This window comes from Corvus moneduloides, chromosome 24, assembly GCF_009650955.1.
Source record: "Corvus moneduloides isolate bCorMon1 chromosome 24, bCorMon1.pri, whole genome shotgun sequence".
Lineage (NCBI taxonomy): Eukaryota > Metazoa > Chordata > Aves > Passeriformes > Corvidae > Corvus > Corvus moneduloides.
The window spans coordinates 786,405-804,160 of NC_045499.1; the positions used below are offsets into that span (position 1 = coordinate 786,405).

Below are 17,756 nucleotides of genomic sequence, written 5' to 3' on the forward strand. Positions count from 1 at the left end.
CCCCTCATCCGAATCGAAGCTCTGCCATTGGGTGAGCGCTGCGGGCGGGAACCCTCGCCCCGCCCCTCGCTGGGACCCGCTCGGGGGCGAGGCCCGGAGTTGCGGTGGGGAGGCGGGAGCGGGGCCGGGGCCGTTCCGCGACCCTCCGGACCCCCGGCTTTGGGACACTCCGGGCCTGGGACCCTCCCAGCCTGAACCGCGTTAAACCTCCGCGGACAGGGGGTAGGGCCCCGCTGGGAACGGTTCTTACATAACCCGCCCGTCCCGGCGTTATGTAACCGGCCCCGTGGGGCGAGGCACCGGCGCCGCGCCCGCCGGCCCCGCAGGAAGGAGGTAAAGGCGGCTCTGGGAGCCACCCCAGGGAGGAGGTGGGGGACCAGGCCGGGCCGTTCGCCCCCAGCTGCTGCGGGACTGGCGCAGGGGCCGCCCTCCCTCCTTCCCTCCTCGCCACTTGCCCGCCCGTCTGAGGGGCCCGGGCAGGGGATGCTGGAGCCCCGGCCCCAGACCCGCACCCCACTTCCCTCCCCATGGATAGAGACTCTCGGGGGTGGTTCTCAACTCGCTGCAGTAGAAGCCCCAGTCAAGCCCCTACACTTGGGTGGGCTTGGGACTTATTTCCTACTTTGACTCAAAATGCCATTTTCTTGCATCAAAGCTGTATCCAGGACCGTATTTACCACCGAGAGTATTCAAGCAGGGAAAAGAACCTAGAGGTTGGAATCGACAGTAGCCTCAGGTCTGGCTCAGTGTGGAGAGTGGGATTATAGAACCAGATTTGTGCAAAAAATGCCTTCTTAGATCCCAGAATTACTAATAATTGAAGAATTGTTCTCAAGCCTGTCAAATCAGAATAACATTAAACAACGGTGATAATTATTCCACTTTCCAAGCCCGACTGTGGTTTCAGAGAGCAGGTGTGGGGCTGCTCTGTCCAGGTGTCTGGCACCTGTGTTTAAGTGTTTTACTATTGCTTCTGAAGCAGCCAGGATATAGTCAAGGAGCATCTGTGTTTGGATTTGATAATGGAGAGTGCCCCACAGAGGAAATTAAACTGTAAAGTTTCTCTTCCCAGTTCCTAGGCCTTGGTCTGTCCCTGCCCCGTGTGGCTCTGCTGGCTCCAAGGACCAGTGGGACCAGAGAGGAGCTGCCTGCAACCCTCCTCCTTCTCTCTTGGGAATTATAGAAAACCCTGAGTGCCTTGGACCATCTTTGATGCAGAATCCACCTCAGTGCAGATATTTGTGGTATTTAGGGGTTTTTAAACCTGGGCAACTAATTTCTTGATGCCTGTAGGAACAGGAGCACCACAGTGGGATTTGGATAGTGCCACTGACAGCCCCTGCATCCCTTCAGCACATCCCTGCCTGGGAGAGAAATGCTCAGCAGCGAGAGAGCCAGGATCAGTGACTGTGTGACCTCGTCTCTTTGGGGTGACGTGTTGTGAAGACCCTGGCGTGTCAGCTGAGCAACCCTCAAGGTAAGGCTTAGTTTTTCCTGCTTTCTGTCTTGATGTGCCTGTCCCAAAGTGTAGGGATGAATCCAGTGAGAGGTGTATTTTCTGCCTGCCTGGTTGATTTTTGGGGAACAGATGTGATCCAGATGTGGCAGGGAGTCTGCCCAGCCTTGCTGGGTGAATGGACTCAAGTCACTGGTTCATGGAGAAGTGGAAGAGTAGCAGTGGATAAATCCCAACGTGAGGTCAATGACAGACAGCACCTGCTCTGCCTTCTCTAGCATCCCAGAGGATCTTTCCCTTCTTCCTGACAGGACAGGAGTGTCCAAGGGCGCAATTCCTTTCTGACCCCACCCATGGCCTGCACAAGTGATCCCCCTCCCCATTCCTTCCCACCCAGTAGGGGATCCCAGCTCCTCACCCAGCCTTGACAGCTCTTTGTCTCTGGGCTCCCTCCCTCCCCAGTGAGTTCCAGCCCCTTTTAATGGAGCCCCTGCTCCTTCCAGCTCCTTTTAATGAAATCCCTGTTGCCCCAGCTCTGATTCCCCCAGTCCCCTTTAGAATCCCCAGAGCTACCCTTGACCCAGACCCTGCAGCCCACCCAGGCCCTGGCCTGGGGCCCACCTGCTCTGTGCCCAGTCCCTGTTATGGTGTAATCCTGCTCCCCACTGCTCCTGCAGGGATGCCACCCCTGGAAGGGATGGAATGGGCCCCAACCCAGGGACACATCTTGGGGCCATCCATGGCCTGTGTGGGGCACTGGCCTCAGAGCAGTCCCAGCTGTGTGGGACCAAGGGGCACTGGGTGAGTGTGACCCCACAGGCTTCATGGGGCTGCGGGGCCCTGGATTTGAGGTGACCCTGCAGACCATGTGGAGCCACAGGGCTTGGGACAGCCCCAAAGGCTGTGGGGGCCTTGGAACCCCTGACTGGGGCAGTCCTTCAGTGAGGCTAGCTGGTGCATAGGGTGCAGGGGACTCTTCCAGCATGCTTTGCATGTTTTAGTACCCAAAAATGCCAGCTGGGTGCTCCCCTGAGCAGCGGGAGTCACCTTGTTTTTCCGGTTCTCCCAGGAAGTGGGTACAGGGCCGTGCCGAGCTGGGCACCCCACACGTCCCAGCCCTCACTGGGCTGCACCCCGTGCTCGTGAGTTTGGGGCCTTACTTGGGGGGTTGTACCACAGTGGGTTTGTCTGGGTGCTGCCAGTACATGTGTTTGGGAATAGAGCAAATCAGATTTCTGCAAAAGCTGCTGGCTGTGGGTTGAGCTGGGACAAGGGCTGAGTCACCTGGGGCAGCCATTGGTGAGGGGGTGAGTGGAGCTGTTTGGCTGGAAGAGCAGAGCTGGATTAGGGATTGCTGTTTGGTTCTTTGCCAGTGCCTAATCTCTTAGTTCTCCTCTGGGGGTAACACTTGAAATTAGCAGCAGGTGGGGACGCACCTGGGAGGTGGGCATTGAACTTTCCCGGTTTTCCACGGGAGAGCGAGATTGGGAGGTGCTGCTGGGCTCAGTGCAGACACGAGGTGGCAGCTGGGCTCCTCCTTTGCTTCCCGGCACCTGCTTAGTCCATTGTCCTGAACAGGGCAGCCAGAGTTTGGGAGCTGCTTCCCACACTCTACCCTGAGCCACTTCTTCTGAGACCCAAGGTCAGCGCTCCTGCCAACCCTCTGAACTCAGCTGAAGGGGTTCAAAGGGGAATAAATGTATGAGTCAAGAGTAGTTTTGTGTCATTATCACACCCAGCTCTGCTCTGGAGACAGGCTGGGAGAGCTAGGGGTGTCCAGCCTAGAGAAGAAAAGGGGAGACCTTAGAGCCCCTTCCAGTGCCTAAAGGGGCTCCAAGAGGGCTAGAGAGAGACTTATGATAAGGGTCTAGAGGAGCAAGACAAGGGGGAATGGCTTCCCACTGCCAGAGGGCAGGGTTAGATGGGATATTGGAAGAAATTCTTCCCTGTGAGGGTGGCAGGCCCTGGCACAGGGTGCCCAGAGCAGCTGGGGCTGCCCCTGGATCCCTGGCAGTGTCCGGGACCAGGTTGGATGGGGCTTGGAGCACCCTGGGCTCATGGAAGGTGTCCCTGTCCATGGCAGAGGGTGGAACTGGATGGGCTTTAAGGTCCCTTCCATCCCAAACCAGTCTGGGATTCTGTGAAGTCCATAAATTCAGATGTCTCCTACTAAAATCCCCTGGCAGAGGGAGTATTGTACCAGGTCTCTGATGAGCTGATTGCTCCTGTGGACTTCCTTGAAATCAGCTGATGACTTCCAGAGGGTTTGCTGACAGCCACATTTGTGGGGTTAAAAAGTGTTTGTGCACTAAATGGAGCTCTGGCAGCTCCATCTGTTTTGATTCCTTCCTTCTGGTGAGTGTTATTGGGATGTAATTTCATTGAGGGATTTAATTTAAGGATTTGAGTGACTCATTTGGGGCAGAGACCACTCTCTGTGGAGCTGGGTGGTGATCCTGCTGCTGAATGGTGGGGCCAGAGGAGAGGTTTGGTCTTGTTCCTGCTTTTCTCTCTCATGAAAACTTATCAAAGCAAGAGGTTTGTGGTAAAAACTGCAGAGGAGTTTTTTTGAGCTCTATTTCCAATTGTTAATTGACCTTGTTCTCCCAAGGGATTGGGTATCCTGAATTCCAGGAGTTCCCTTCCTCCAGTAGCCAGGATGCTGCATCGAACCATTCACCTTTTCCGGAAGGAGCTCCGGCTCCACGACAACCCGGTGCTGCTGGCTGCCCTGGAGTCCTCAGAGGCCCTGTACCCCGTGTACATCCTGGACAGAGCATTCCTGACCTCCTCCATGCACATCGGGGCCCTGCGCTGGCACTTCCTGCTCCAGTCCCTTGAGGATCTTCACAAAAACCTGGGCCAGCTGGGCTCCTGCTTGCTGGTTATTCAAGGGGAGTATGAGACCGTTCTGAGGGATCACGTCCAGCAGTGGAACATCACCCAAGTGACGCTGGATGCAGAGATGGAGCCGTTCTACAAGGACATGGAGGCCAACATCCGGCGCCTGGGGGCAGAGCTGGGCTTTGAGGTGCTCTCCCTGGTGGGCCACAGCCTGTACAACACCCAGCGGTACGTGGCTGCCCCAAACCCACACGTGTCTCCAGGGGGGTAATTTTAGAAGAGAAAAATCCAAGTGTCTTGGGTTTTCATTTGGAGAAACTTGGACTGGCTGAGGTGAACATGGTGCTGTTTGCTGGAGAAACTTTGTGTGCTCCTCTGTTGGAAGGAACAGAAGAGATTGTGACAGGTTTCAGGATTTCAGCCTAAAGAGCTGGTTAACTTTTTCCTTTTGGGCAGTTTAATTCACCTAAAAACTTACTCTTTTAAACAGAGTGGAAGAAATTCTCTAACTCATTTAATAGGACTTGTAAAAGTTCTGTTAAATGTGGTAAAGAATTTTTGGTGTCAGATTTTTTCAAAATCTTTCGAATCAGCTTTCACTGGTGTCTGGACACACTTGGATCCAAACTGTTACTCAGTGCTGAATGACTGAAAGTATTGAAATTACTAAGAAGGAAAATAGGAGTAACTAAAGCAGCCCTAACACTGCAGTTGTGCACAACCCCAAAATTACGGAAATGAATGGATGTGTGTAACTTGCAGTCTTGAATTCAAGCTGTTTGCACAGGTGATTGCTCACAAACAACAGTTATTTACTGCCCTGAACCTGGTTTTTGTGACACCAGAGGCATCCCACACCCTGTCCTGTGTGTCCTGCCTGTGTGTGGCTGTACAGGTGAAACCATGGCTGGAATCCTGATCCCAGTTTTGTTGCCTCAGGTCTTGAGAAACTGCTCTTGAGATGGATGTGCATTCACTCAGGGGAGTTTTACTTGTAAAATCTGTAATTTCCACGTTCAGTTGCACTGATGGAGTTGTTACAGCCTGTGATGTCACCTTCCTGTCCACTGGCAGCTCCAGCTTCTTCCTTGGTTTCTGTTGTGTGAAAAGTGATCTTGGTTTTTTTTTTAGCATTTTGGACCTAAATGGTGGGAGTCCCCCATTAACTTACAAGAGGTTCCTTCACATTCTGTCTCTGCTTGGTGACCCTGAGGTGCCTGTCCGAAACCTCACAGCTGAAGACTTCCAGTAAGTATCAGCCAGTGAGTGGGAATTGCTGGGCCTCTTTCTCTGCCCAAAAGAAGAGCCAGGGCCAAATGATAACGATGCATTTTAGACATTTTCTTGTTTTATTTCTGTGTGTGGAGGGTTATAGATTCTATATACAGGGGATGTGACTGTTGTTAGGCGGGGAGAGCAGATGGTGGAATGGTCTGATACTCAGCTCTTTTGGTATTTGTGCAGCAGATTTCCCACCATGTGGGACACCTCATGAAATAATGGTTGGATTCAATGATTTAAAGGTCTTTTCCAACCTTAATGATTTTGTGATTCCATAAAAGTCGTAAGCTTTTGCAAGACACCTTGAGAAAAGCTTTTAAGAGATGGCAAACTCCTACAGAGGAATGCCTGGGGAATTTACTCAAAGGCATGCTCTACATTCCTCTCAAGATTTTGGACAGGAATTGGGTGAACCACTATAGTTTGTTTTATGCAGGAAGTTCGGTGGAATAATCCTACTGTTCCCTCCTGGCTTTAAATCTCTCCTCCCCTCTGCTGTATGGGAAAGAGGGACTGAGCTCGTGTCTCCCAGGACTTGAGAAGAAGCTCAGAGTCAAGGATGTCTTGTGTTTAGCTCTGCATGAGGAGAGGTCAGTGATCCAAAGGGAGGTAAGACTGGGGCAGGAGAGAGCTGGGATGGGACTGCAGGTCCTTGGGATTCAGTATCAGATTCCTCCTGCATGGCCTCAGCTCAGTGCCCCCAACCCAGGCTTGGGTCTTCCCATCTCGGGGGAGTCCTGTTAACTCCTGAGTATTGTCCTCAGACAGTCTGATGACAGGACTCATGTAAGTACTGGGATATATAAATTCCTATATTTTTTCCTAGCACTTTTTTTTCCCCTTTCTTGCCTAATTTGTTTGTTTGGACTTTTAAAATTAATGCTGATGAGAGAGAAGTGGTTCACATACTTCCCAGCAGGCCTGAGCTATGTCAGTGCTCTGAGAGCTGCACTGGCTCCAGCTCTGTAGGTGTCTGCAGCAGCGCTGAGCTCAGGTTTGTCCCGGTAAGTACAAAGATCTGTGGATGTCTGAGCTCATTCCTGGGTTGTGAGAAATCTCTGTACCACCAACACTTCCTTGGGCATCTTCATCTGGTTTATAAGGTGGGGAAGAAAAACCAAACTGATGCTCTTCCAGCCTTATGGGGGGCAGAGGCCTTGGGAAGCCTCAGCAGCTGAGGCTGAGGAGATGTCGGGGGGCTGCTCAGGGGTGTGGGCTTGGGGAGCCCCCACCTTGGTTAGCAACGAGCAGCCAGGGTGGCCCAGGGAGCTGATCTGCCTCCTTCCCTATGAAACTGAAAGAGAGCAGGTTTGGATTAGATGTTGGGAAAAATTCTCCCTGTGAGGGTGGGGAGGACCTGGCACAGGGTGCCCAGAGAAGCTGTGGCTGCCCCTGGATCCCTGGAAGTGTCCAAGGCCAGGTCGGCTGGAGCTTGGAGCCACCTGAGACAGTGGAAGGTGTCCCTGCCCATGGCAGGGGTGGGAATGGGTGAGCTTTAAGGTCCCATCCACCCAAACCAGTCTGGGATTCTGTGAAACCTCTCCGGAGTGACCTCAGAGGCATAGGATCTGGAGTGGCCTTTGGAGGCAGCACCAGAATTGTGTTTAGGGTCTGAGGAGGCTCTTAGTTCCCTCCTAGGGATGGATGTGACAGCTGGGAGCAACTGGAGAGGAGCTGTCTCTGAGCCTTGTGTAGGGGATGGGAACTAAAAGGGGTCTGAGCTGTGGGTCTGCAGCTGCCCTGAGTACTGTAACTTGGTGGGACTGTTCCTCTTTCCCCAGTTCAGGCTAGAATTCCCTGGAGCAATTGCAGGATGAGCTGCTCTTCCCCAGGAGAGTATAGCCGGGCATTTCTGGCTGTGCTTTCATTCCCTGTGCTCTGGTTGGACCGTGACAGAGGAGACTTGGCGTGTGCCATGGACAGGGGCTGCCTCCTTCTCCTGGCTCCTGTTGCCCCTTTCAAAGTTTTCTCTCTCACCTCAGGAGATGTAGGGCCCCTGAGCCGGGCCTGGCTGAGTGTTACAGGGTGCCTCTCCCTGTGGATTTGAAGATTTCCTCAGAGAGCCTTTCCCCTTGGAGAGGAGGGGAGACTGAAGGGCTGCAGCGCCTGGAGCAACACTTGACTGACCAGGTCAGCCCTGGTGGAACACAGGGGGGATGGTGGTGGTTCCAGGTGGGCTGAGGTCAGTGCCCAGCTTGGCTTGGAGGAGGGTGGCAGCTTGGGCTCAGGTTTTGTTCTTGATTTCTGGGAAGCGGGAATGTTTTCCAGGCGTTACATCAAACAAGCTCCTGTGATAGTGAAGCCAGTTCCAAGAGCTTTCCTCTGTTTATTACTGGACATTTGTAATCTTGTGCTGCCTGAACCCAGATTGCTGTTTTCATTTCAGGGCTGGGTGACAAGTTTTACTAAACCAAGGACAATCCCAAACTCGCTTCTTCCAAGCACCACAGGCCTGAGCCCATATTTCAGTATGGGCTGCCTGTCAGTTCGGACCTTTTTTTATAGGTTGTCAAACATTTATGCTCAGGTAAGCAAATAATTGCTCCAAGGTAAGCAAATCCAAAACTGTGACATGTCTGGCACGGCAGGCAGGATTTAACACTCAGATCATCTTGGTAGAGACTTGGTGTATCAAAAATGCTGCTTTGTTAATGTCTTCTCACAGTGTCTCATGAAATCTGTGGAGTGGCTTCATGTTGTGTGAAACACCTGTGAGTGTTTGTGGCTCTTCCCAATTAAGTTTTAGAAACAGGATATTCATATTCTAAATTCATATTTTCATCAGGGGCTGTAGTGACAGGACAAGGGGAAGCTTCAAACTGAAAGAGTAGGGTTAGATGGGATATTGGGAAGAAATTCCTTCCCTGTGAGGGTGGGGAGGCCCTGGCACAGCGTGCCCAGAGGAGCTGTGGCTGCCCCTGGATCCCTGGAAGTTTCCAAGGCCAGGCTGGACAGAGCTTGGAGCAACCTGGGCTAGTGGAAGGTGTCCCTGCCAGAGGGTGGAGAAAAATGGGCTTTAAGGTCCCTTCCAACCCAAATCATTCCATGGTTCTATGAATAGGGAGCAAGCAGACATGGGATCAGCATGGAAGCCCAGGAAAACCTTCCTAAAATTCAAGGATTTTAGTTTGTTTGTCTGGTGGTACAAGTCCAGGTGTGCAGTCCTGCACTTTGGCCACAATAACCCCCTGCAATTCTACAGGCTGGGGACAGAGTGGCTGGACAGTGGCCAGGCAGAAAGGGACCTGGGGGTGCTGGTCGACAGCTGACTGGACATGAGCCAGCTGTGCCCAGGTGGCCAAGAAGGCCAATGGCTCCTGGCCTGGATCAGGAATGGAGTGGCCAGCAGGAGCAGGGAGGTCATTCTTCCCCTGTACTGGGCACTGGTGAGGCCACACCTCGAGTGCTGTGCCCAGTTCTGGACCCCCCAGTTCAGGAAGGACGTGGAGATGCTCCAGCGTGTCCAGAGGAGGGAGACAGGGCTGGTGAGGGGCCTGGAGCACAAGCCCTGTGAGGAGCGACTGAGGGAGCTGGGGTTGTTTAGCCTGGGGAAAAGGAGACTCAAGGGTGACCTTATCACTCTCTACAACTCCCTGAAAGGTGGCTGCAGCCAAGGGGGGGTCAGTCTCTTTTTCCAGACAGCAACCAAGGAGACAGTCTCAAGCTACACCAAGGAAAATTTAGGTTGGATGTTAGGAAAAAATTTTTTACTGAAAGAGTGATAAAGTTCTGGAATCATCTGCCCAGGGAGGTGGTGGAGTCACCATCCCTGGCTGTGCTTAAGAAAAGATTGGATGTGGCACTCAGTGCCATGGTTTAGTTGAGGTGGTGTTACGGCATGGGTTGGACTCGGTGATCTTGAAGGTCTCTTCCAAGCTGGTGATTCTGTGGTTAAGGGCAGGTTTTGATCAGTTTATGCAGTTTTGTTTCTGGAAATCAACTGGTTTTGTCTTAGACAAGTTTAAATTGTAGCATAAACCAAAACCACGTTCAGAAAACTTGTTTGATTCTTAAGAAAAAGTGAGCTTGAAACCAACCCAAGAAAACCAAGGTCCTCCTGAACCTCCATCTTAAGATTATCTCTTGAGACGTGGCTGAGCCACCTGAATTCAGTTAACACATTAATAAACACATGTTTGGTGTAAGAAATCCCAGTGTGACACTGGTTTGGAAGGTAGATGGAGAATGTTTGAGGTAACACTGAGGTCTGGCAGTTTGGCTTTGCTTTGGGCCAGACAGTGTTGCCTCAGATCTTTGACTGCCTTGACTTGAACGTTGAAGTGCCTTGAAACCAGTATTGTAGTCAGATTAATCTTTATTTTATGGGCCTGACAGTCACAAAATGAGTGAGGCTGCAATGATAAGTATGAACTGAAGCTGTCACCTTGTGTCTTTTGCAGGCAAAGCACCACTCTCTGCCCCCATTGTCACTCCAAGGGCAGCTGTTGTGGAGGGAATTCTTCTATACAGTAGCATCAGCAACCCCCAACTTCACCCAAATGGCTGGGAACCCCATCTGCCTCCAGATCTCCTGGTACAAGGATGCAGAGAGGCTCCACAAATGGAAAACGGTAACTGAGGCACACGGCCACGGCAGCTGCATTGGAGCTTGGGGCTTTCCTCTTCCCTTCACTGCTGGCAGTTTGAGGGACCAGCTGTGAGAGCTGGGAATGTTCAGCCTGGAGAAGAGAAGGCTCCAGGGAGACCTTAGAGACCCTTCCAAAAGGAGCTCCAAGAGAGCTGGAGAGGGACTGGGGACAAGAGATGGAGGGACAGGACAAGGGGGAATGGCCTCCCAGTGCCAGAGGGCAGGGATAGATGGGATATTGGGAAGGAATTATTCCCTGTGAGGGTGGGCAGGCCCTGGCACAGGTTGCCCAGAGCAGCTGGGGCTGCCCCTGGATCCCTGGCAGTGTCCAAGGCCAGGTTGGACGGGGCTTGGAGCAACCTGGGACAGTGGAAGGTGTCCCTGCCCATGGCAGGGGGTAAAATGAGTTTTAATGTCCCTTCCCACCCAAACCAGGCCGTGATTCTGTGAAGGCAGTGTATGAGGGGAGGGCTGATGTTCCTGTTCTGCTGCAGGCACAGACAGGGTTCCCATGGATCGATGCCATTATGACCCAGCTGCGCCAGGAAGGCTGGATCCATCACCTGGCTCGGCATGCTGTCGCCTGCTTCCTGACACGGGGGGACCTCTGGATCAGCTGGGAAGAGGGAATGAAGGTTCACTGCTGGCTTTTATTTTCCTCTGTTCTGCCTGGCCCTGAGAAACCCTGCACAGCCTGAGTCTAGCAGCGGGAGGGTTCTGCAGGGCAGGGCTTTGTTCTGAGCCTTCCTGTGGATCTCAGGGTTTATGGAATCTCTTGGTTTGTCACTCGGTGCAGTGGTGGTCCCTTCCCCAAATCCTCGTGATTTTTGGATAATGAGGATACTGGTGGAGATGTGCTCAGTCTGTAGCAGGTCCCAAACCCAGAGTTTTTGGGTTGCTCTGGCTTCCTTCTGTCTTTGTGGAGAGCATTCCCAGGCAGCCCAGGCCCCACAGTGCTGTGCTTCCAGCAGCAACCCCCCCCTTCACCTCCCAGCCTGTTTTTGTCTAGTTTTTGCAATGTAGCCATTTCAGGGGTGTTTTTCTCTCTCTTCCCTGACGTGCAGGTGTTTGAAGAGCTGCTTTTAGATGCTGACTACAGCATCAACGCTGGGAACTGGATGTGGCTGTCAGCCAGCGCCTTCTTCCACCAGTACACGCGGATCTTCTGCCCTGTCCGCTTTGGGAAGCGCACGGACCCCCAGGGCAACTACATCAGGTCAGGGGACACCCCACCCCACCCCACCATCTCCCTTAGAGCTTCTCAAGCTCCTCTGACAGCAGGAGCTGATGAACTGGATCAGTTTGAAACACACACACACACACCTGTTAAACAGCACTCATAGCAATGGTCTTGTTGAACTCATGAGGAAACTGAAACGTGGAAAGCAGAGAGGTACCTGTGGTTCCAAGTGATGGCTGAGCAGGGCTTGTGTTCATTTGTGAGCATTTGTTGCCTCCAGCGCTGTGTTTGATCACCAGGCTGGCTCCTCTTTCTAATGGATTTGAGTAGAACTTCCCACAGTTTCCCTGGTTCCAGTCAGCACTTTGTTTCTTGCTTTTCATAGAATTCTGGGATGGTTTGGCTTGGAAGGGACCTTAAACCTCATACAGTTCCACCCCTGCCGTGGGCAAGGGCACCTTCCACTATCCCAGGTTGCTCCAAGCCTGGCCTTGGGCACTGCCAGGGATCCAGGGGCAGCCCCAGCTTCTCTGGGCACCCTGTGCCAGGGCCTGCCCACCCTCCCAGGGAGGAATATCCAATATCCCATCTAACCCTGCCAGCCTTTAGTTGCACACACATGGGTTTTATTTTCCACTCTGAGTCTTCTCTGTTTCAGAGACTCATTTCCTTGTGTCTCCACAAGGTGCTGATGGGCTCTCTCAAAGCACAGAGGGTTTCCTGAGCTCACTGTGTTCATGTTGAGCAAACAGCTCCATTTCCCCACAGCTCTTCCTCCCCTCCTCTCTAGATTTGGGTATTGCCAAGGAGAAGCCCATGCTGAGGTACCTCACAGAGTAGGACAGAAAATGACTTTTGTTTTTTAAATTTATTAATGTTTAAGATTAAATGTCAGTGAAATGGTTTTGGATAAAAATACATTTTGGATGAAATCAAAGCTGAAGTACTGTTTAAATCACCCCATTTATTCTATGCTGTAAAGTTAACTTTTGGAAGACATCACCTATGGAGGTTTGAGAACATAAATCCACTTCTTTTGTGGAGAATGAATCAGAACTTTCCCATGGATTGTAATACCAATATTAACATGGCACAGGTTGGTTTACACTTCTCTGAATATATGAATATTTGCCTGCAGGATTATAAACCCCCCTATTATCCCTGTTTTGTAGGAAATACTTGCCTATACTAAAGAACTTTCCCTCCAAGTACATCTACGAGCCCTGGACAGCATCTGAAGAAGAGCAGAAGCAAGCAGGGTGTATCATTGGTAATTCATTCACATTCCTTGCTAAGGATTTTCTTGCTGCTAACTGTCCAAATTAAATGTGTCTGAGATGGCAGCATCACACTTGCAATGTAAACCATTTCTCTTCTGAAAATGGACGAATCTAACAGCCTCCCTTCTGTTCATTCTCCATTAACATTTTTTTATTGGAGTCTCATTTCAGAGTACATATTCTTGCCTCAACTTTATGTCCTAAAACTCTTGGATCACTCCAGGCTTTTGCCTTTGAATTTATCCATCTTGGATGCTTGGCTGCTTTAAATAGTATCAGAACATCTTGTGCTTTTACTCCTGCTCTAACACATCTTTGAAGGATCTTATGTCAAAGTGGGAGCTCATCTCTTTGATGGAGAGGATTAGGCAGTTCTATTTAAGAAAAGCTGGAAGTGTTTTAAATTTGGGGAAATGTCCTTGCTGAGTCCAGTAAAGGCTCTGCCTCCATGTTGTCCAGGTCAGGATTACCCCTTCCCCATGGTGAACCACAAGGAAGCCAGTGACCATAACCTGCAGCTGATGAAACAGGTCAGAGAGGAGCAGCACAGAACAGCCCAGCTCACAAGAGGTGAGAGGTGCTGCAGCACCCATGTTCCCTGTGCTGTGGCACACAGGCTGTCCCCAGGAACCCAGGGCTCTGGGGCTTGGCTTTGGGTGCTTTTCCAGGGTGCTTTTCCTCTTTGGATACCAACATCATGCACAGCTCTTGTAGTTACTGTTAAAACACTGTCCCAAGTGGGAGAACAAGAGTTTGAGCCTTTTCTACCTTCCCTCTCCCCTTGGAGCATCCTTCTGCCTGTTGCAGAAATCCTTCCCAAAGCCAGATCTTCTCCACCTGCCCCCACTCCCCAGCCCCAGGCTGGCTGGGTGTGTCTCCAAGGTGCAGAGATCTGTGCAGCTCTGCCCATGCCTCTTGTGAGCCAGAACATCCTTGTTTGTCCTTGGTACCATGCTCTGCCCTGAGCCATAGCAGAGATTGAGATTCCCACTGAGCACAAAGCTCTGGAGAGGTGAGTTGTTCCAAGAAATTTACCTTTTGGCCCGGTTTTCTGTATTGCTTAACCCTATGGATAGCAAACAGGTAGTTATCAGGCAAAGCTAGAACACTCAAACTGTGCTGAGCTTGAAGTAATTAATTAATTAGGTATTTCCAGTCACACAGGTGTGTCACTTTTGGTACCTGTGCTCTTAAAATTGAGATCCCAGGGCCTGTGCTGAGCTCAGAGGAATCCTTCACAGTAAAACATGGAATCTCAGCCTGGTTTGGGTGGGAAGGGACATTAAAGCCCATCCAGTCCCACCCCTGCCATGGGCAGGGACACCTTCCACTATCCCAGGCTGCTCCAAGCCCCGTCCAACCTGGCCTTGGGCACTGCCAGGGATCCAGGGGCAGCCCCAGCTGCTCTGGGCACCCTGTGCCAGGGCCTGCCCACCCTCACAGGGAGGAATTCCTTCCCAATATCCCATCCAGCCCTGCCCTCTGGCACTGGGAAGCCATTCCCTGTGTCCTGTCCCTCCATCCCTTGTCCCCAGTCCCTCTCCAGCTCTCTTGGAGCTCCTTTTGGAAGGGTCTCTAAGGTCTCCCTGGAGCCTTCTCTTCTCCAGGCTGAACGTTCCCAGCTCGCCCAACCTGGCTCCATAATGGAATTTAAGTGACAAAATACCTTTTTATTTAACAGTGGGCCACAGCAGCCTCTCTTTATTTTATAGAAACTCAACATGCAGCAGCTGGGGGGAACCTTAACTATCCCTTCCTTCACTGCTCTGGTCTGAGGGCATTAATTGTTCCAAACCCTGGAATGGATACCTCTGAATGTGTCCAGGAGGTTGCACACTGGAATAGTTCAGCTATAACCACTGCATGCTGGCAGTTCTTCCAGCAGTTCTGTGGTACCAGGGACTCAGTGGTGCTCCCAGCATGCTGCTGGGGATAGGTAGAGCCAAAATCTTGAGAGTCCCTGACTCCAGCACCCAACTCCGTATGAAAACCAGCTCATAGAGGTGAGCAGATACTGGAATAGAGTAAGGGCCAAGGAGTTGCATTGGGCTTGGAGCTGTCTGCAAGGTGTCTCTGCCCGAGCTTTAGGGCCCATTCCAACCCAATCCATCCTGAGATTCCATGGTTCTTGTTGCCTGTGAACAGAAGCATTTTCTGATACTTTGTGTCTTCACCTGGCTGAAGTCAGAGAAGAATGTCCAAACTTTAATCCTTCTTCCCTTCTCGCTGTAGATGATGCAGATGACCCCATGGAAATAAAGGTAAAATGTGACTACTCTGAAGAAAGCATTTCGAAAGGAAAAGTGGCCAGGACGACAGAATAAACCGAAATTCCCTCAGGTGTCACCTGCTGGGAACCAGAAAAAGGCAAGAAGGGAGAGCCAGGGGCCAGCTGAGCTGGCCAAAGCACTGTCCTCTGTTCTTTGCCCTGCTAATGGTTCTTCTTGCTTGTGACCTGACCTCAGGAGAAGTGTTGGATCTAGAGTAGTGTTAGTGCAGTTATTTTGGATGGAATTGTTTATCTTTGAGTGGCTTCTGGGCCATTGGTTGAAGCCGTTGGGTGAACGCAAGAGGTGCCTGGTTATGGCAGGGCCTGCTGCTGCAGCATCCTTCAAATCCAGGTGTTTCATGCACCTGTTTAAATAGATTTTGTGATAAATACTCATCTCAACGTCAGAAGACCACGTGCACATTAATGTGGTTGCACATTGGTATTAGGACCTTGTTTTGCTTGCCTTGTAGAGACAGAGACTTAGGGACGTTCAGATTATTTATTTTAAATTCCCAGTTTGTGATTGTAATCCCCAGTTTGGGGAGACAGCAGAGTGCAGCCCCTTGTACTTTGTGTGTAGTTTTTAAGTCATAAGTAGGAATTACTATGCATTTTAAGAGCAATGTTAAAAATATCTCACTAAATTACTAAGTATCTCACTAATATACAGCTCTATCACCATAATTCTCCTCTTTGGCTAATTCCTCTACACGTGCAGGGCAGAGGTTAATTCTATCATGTACCACATGGAAAAATTTTACCTGCCACTGCAATGTGTTGTTGTGAAGTTTGACGAGGCTGGATTAGTCAGTTATGGTTGGGGGTTTGGGGGTGGGGGAGTGCAGGCAGTATTTTGGCTTTGGAGAGAAATAAAACTCATTTCTGACATGAACAATGCAAGGGCTCTGGAGCAATCTGTTACCACGATTGATATCCATTGGTCCTCTTGGGAAACCTGGCAGCACAGCAGCCCCAGCAGCAATCCAAACTCCTTGGAAGCATCCCGGGATCCAGTGCAGGAGCAGCGTGGGAACCACGAGCACCAGGAGGAGGCCACAAACTGCAGGACCTTTCAGTGCTGCTGGAGGCCTGCAGGACCTGTCAGGGCAGAGCACGCTGGCAGCAGGGCAGTGAGGTATAAACACAAAGCTGCAAGGACCCTCCTGCTGCTCCAAGCCTGGAGATGCCCATGTTCCCTGACACTCCAGCCCTCCAGCAAACCTAATGACTTGCAGGGATGGCCAGAATGAAAGGCCTCCTGCTCCCCCTTTAGGGAAGGTAGAATTTCAAGGTGGTGCTTGGTTTTTTGGGGAGATCTGCTGCTCTGAAGCCTCTTAGCATCCCTCCCCTCTGTCACTGGGCTCCTTGCTGTGCCTGAAGGGATTTATGGCATCCCTGAAGGGATTACTCCCATCCACAAGAGGGGCTGGAAGGAGGATCTGGGAAGCTCCAGGCCTGTCAGCCTGACCTCAGTGCCTGGTGAGATTATGGAACAGATCCTCTTGGGTGCCATCACACAGCACCTACAGGATGCCCGGGGGATCAGACCCAGCCAGCGTGGGTTTAGGAGGGGTAGGTCCTGCCTGACCAACCTGATCTCCTTCTGTGACCAGGTGACCTGCCTGGTGGGTGAGGGGAAGGCTGTGGATGTTTGTTTGGACTTCAGCAAGGCCTTTGCCACTGTCTCCCACAGCAAACTCCTGGAAAAGCTGCAGCCCATGGTTTGGACAGGAGCACTCTTTGCTGGGTCAGGAACTGGCTGGAACTGGCCCAGAGTGCTCGTGAACAGTGCTGCATCCAGAGGTGGCCAGTGACCAGTGGTGTCCCTCAGGGGTCTGTGCTGGGCCAGTTCTGTTCAATACTTTTATTGATGACATGGATGAGGAGATTGAGTCCACCATCGGTAAATTTGCAGGTGACACCGAACTGGGAGCGAGTGTGGGTCTGCTGGAGGTAGGAGGGCTCTGCAGAGGGACCTGGATAGGCTGAATAGATGGGTCAAGTCCAACACTGTGAGGTTTAACAAGTCCCAGTGTAGAGTCCTGCACTTTGGCCATAAAACCCCTTCAGAGCTACAGGCTGGGGACAGAGTGGCTGGACAGTGGCCAGGCAGAAAGGGACCTGGGGGTGCTGGTTAACAGCTGACTGGACATGAGCCAGCTGTGCCCAGGTGGCCAAGAAGGCCAATGGCTCCTGGCCTGGATCAGGAATGGAGTGGCCAGCAGGAGCAGGGAGGTCATTCTTCCCCTGTACTGGGCACTGGTGAGGCCACACCTCGAGTGCTGTGCCCAGTTCTGGACCCCCCAGTTCAGGAAGGACGTGGAGATGCTCCAGCGTGTCCAGAGGAGGGAGACAGGGCTGGTGAGGGGCCTAGAGCACAAGCCCTGTGAGGAGCGACTGAGGGAGCTGGGGTTGTTTAGCCTGGGGAAAAGGAGACTCAAGGGTGACCTTATCACTCTCTACAACTCCCTGAAAGGTGGCTGCAGCCAAGGGGGGGTCAGTCTCTTCTCCCAGGTGACCAGTGATAGGATGAGAAGCTGCAGCCTCAAGCTGTGCCAGGGGAAGTTTAACCTGGATATTAGAAAAAAAATCTTCACAGAAAGAGTGGTTCAGCATTGGAATCATCTGCCCAGGCAGGTGTGGATTCACCGTCCCTGGAGGTGTTTAAACAAAGACTTGATGAGGCACTCAGTGCCATGGTTTAGCTGAGAAGGTAATGTTAGGTCACAGGCTGGACTCAAAGGTCTTTTCCAGCCTAGTTTATTCTGTGATTCTGTGTCTGTGGCCTAGCTCCAGTGCAGGGGCTCCAGGAATGCAGAGCTGGCTCCTGCCTCGTGTTTTGAGGCACAGTCTTT

General features: G+C 51.7%; 1 protein-coding gene across 4 annotated transcripts; it reads left to right on the top strand.

The window, feature by feature from the left end:
- The first annotated feature begins 77 nt into the window (after positions 1-77).
- LOC116455374 (cryptochrome-1-like) lies at positions 78-15,798 on the top strand. 4 transcript variants are annotated; one of them, XM_032133195.1, is made up of 12 exons: positions 78-333; positions 1,294-1,477; positions 4,068-4,528; positions 5,432-5,548; positions 7,564-7,711; positions 7,968-8,108; positions 9,982-10,152; positions 10,664-10,804; positions 11,234-11,385; positions 12,522-12,619; positions 13,089-13,199; positions 14,862-15,798. In XM_032133195.1, the coding sequence occupies exons 3-12, from the start codon at positions 4,116-4,118 to the stop codon at positions 14,951-14,953; spliced, it is 1,584 nt and encodes a 527-aa protein (XP_031989086.1). In that variant the 5' UTR covers positions 78-333; positions 1,294-1,477; positions 4,068-4,115; the 3' UTR covers positions 14,954-15,798. The 4 variants fall into 4 exon arrangements, with proteins under 4 accessions (XP_031989086.1, XP_031989087.1, XP_031989088.1 ...); XM_032133196.1 differs by having other exon boundaries at positions 1,300-1,477; XM_032133197.1 differs by lacking the exon at positions 78-333 and adding an exon at positions 1,073-1,244 and having other exon boundaries at positions 1,354-1,477.
- The last annotated feature ends 1,958 nt before the right edge of the window (positions 15,799-17,756 follow it).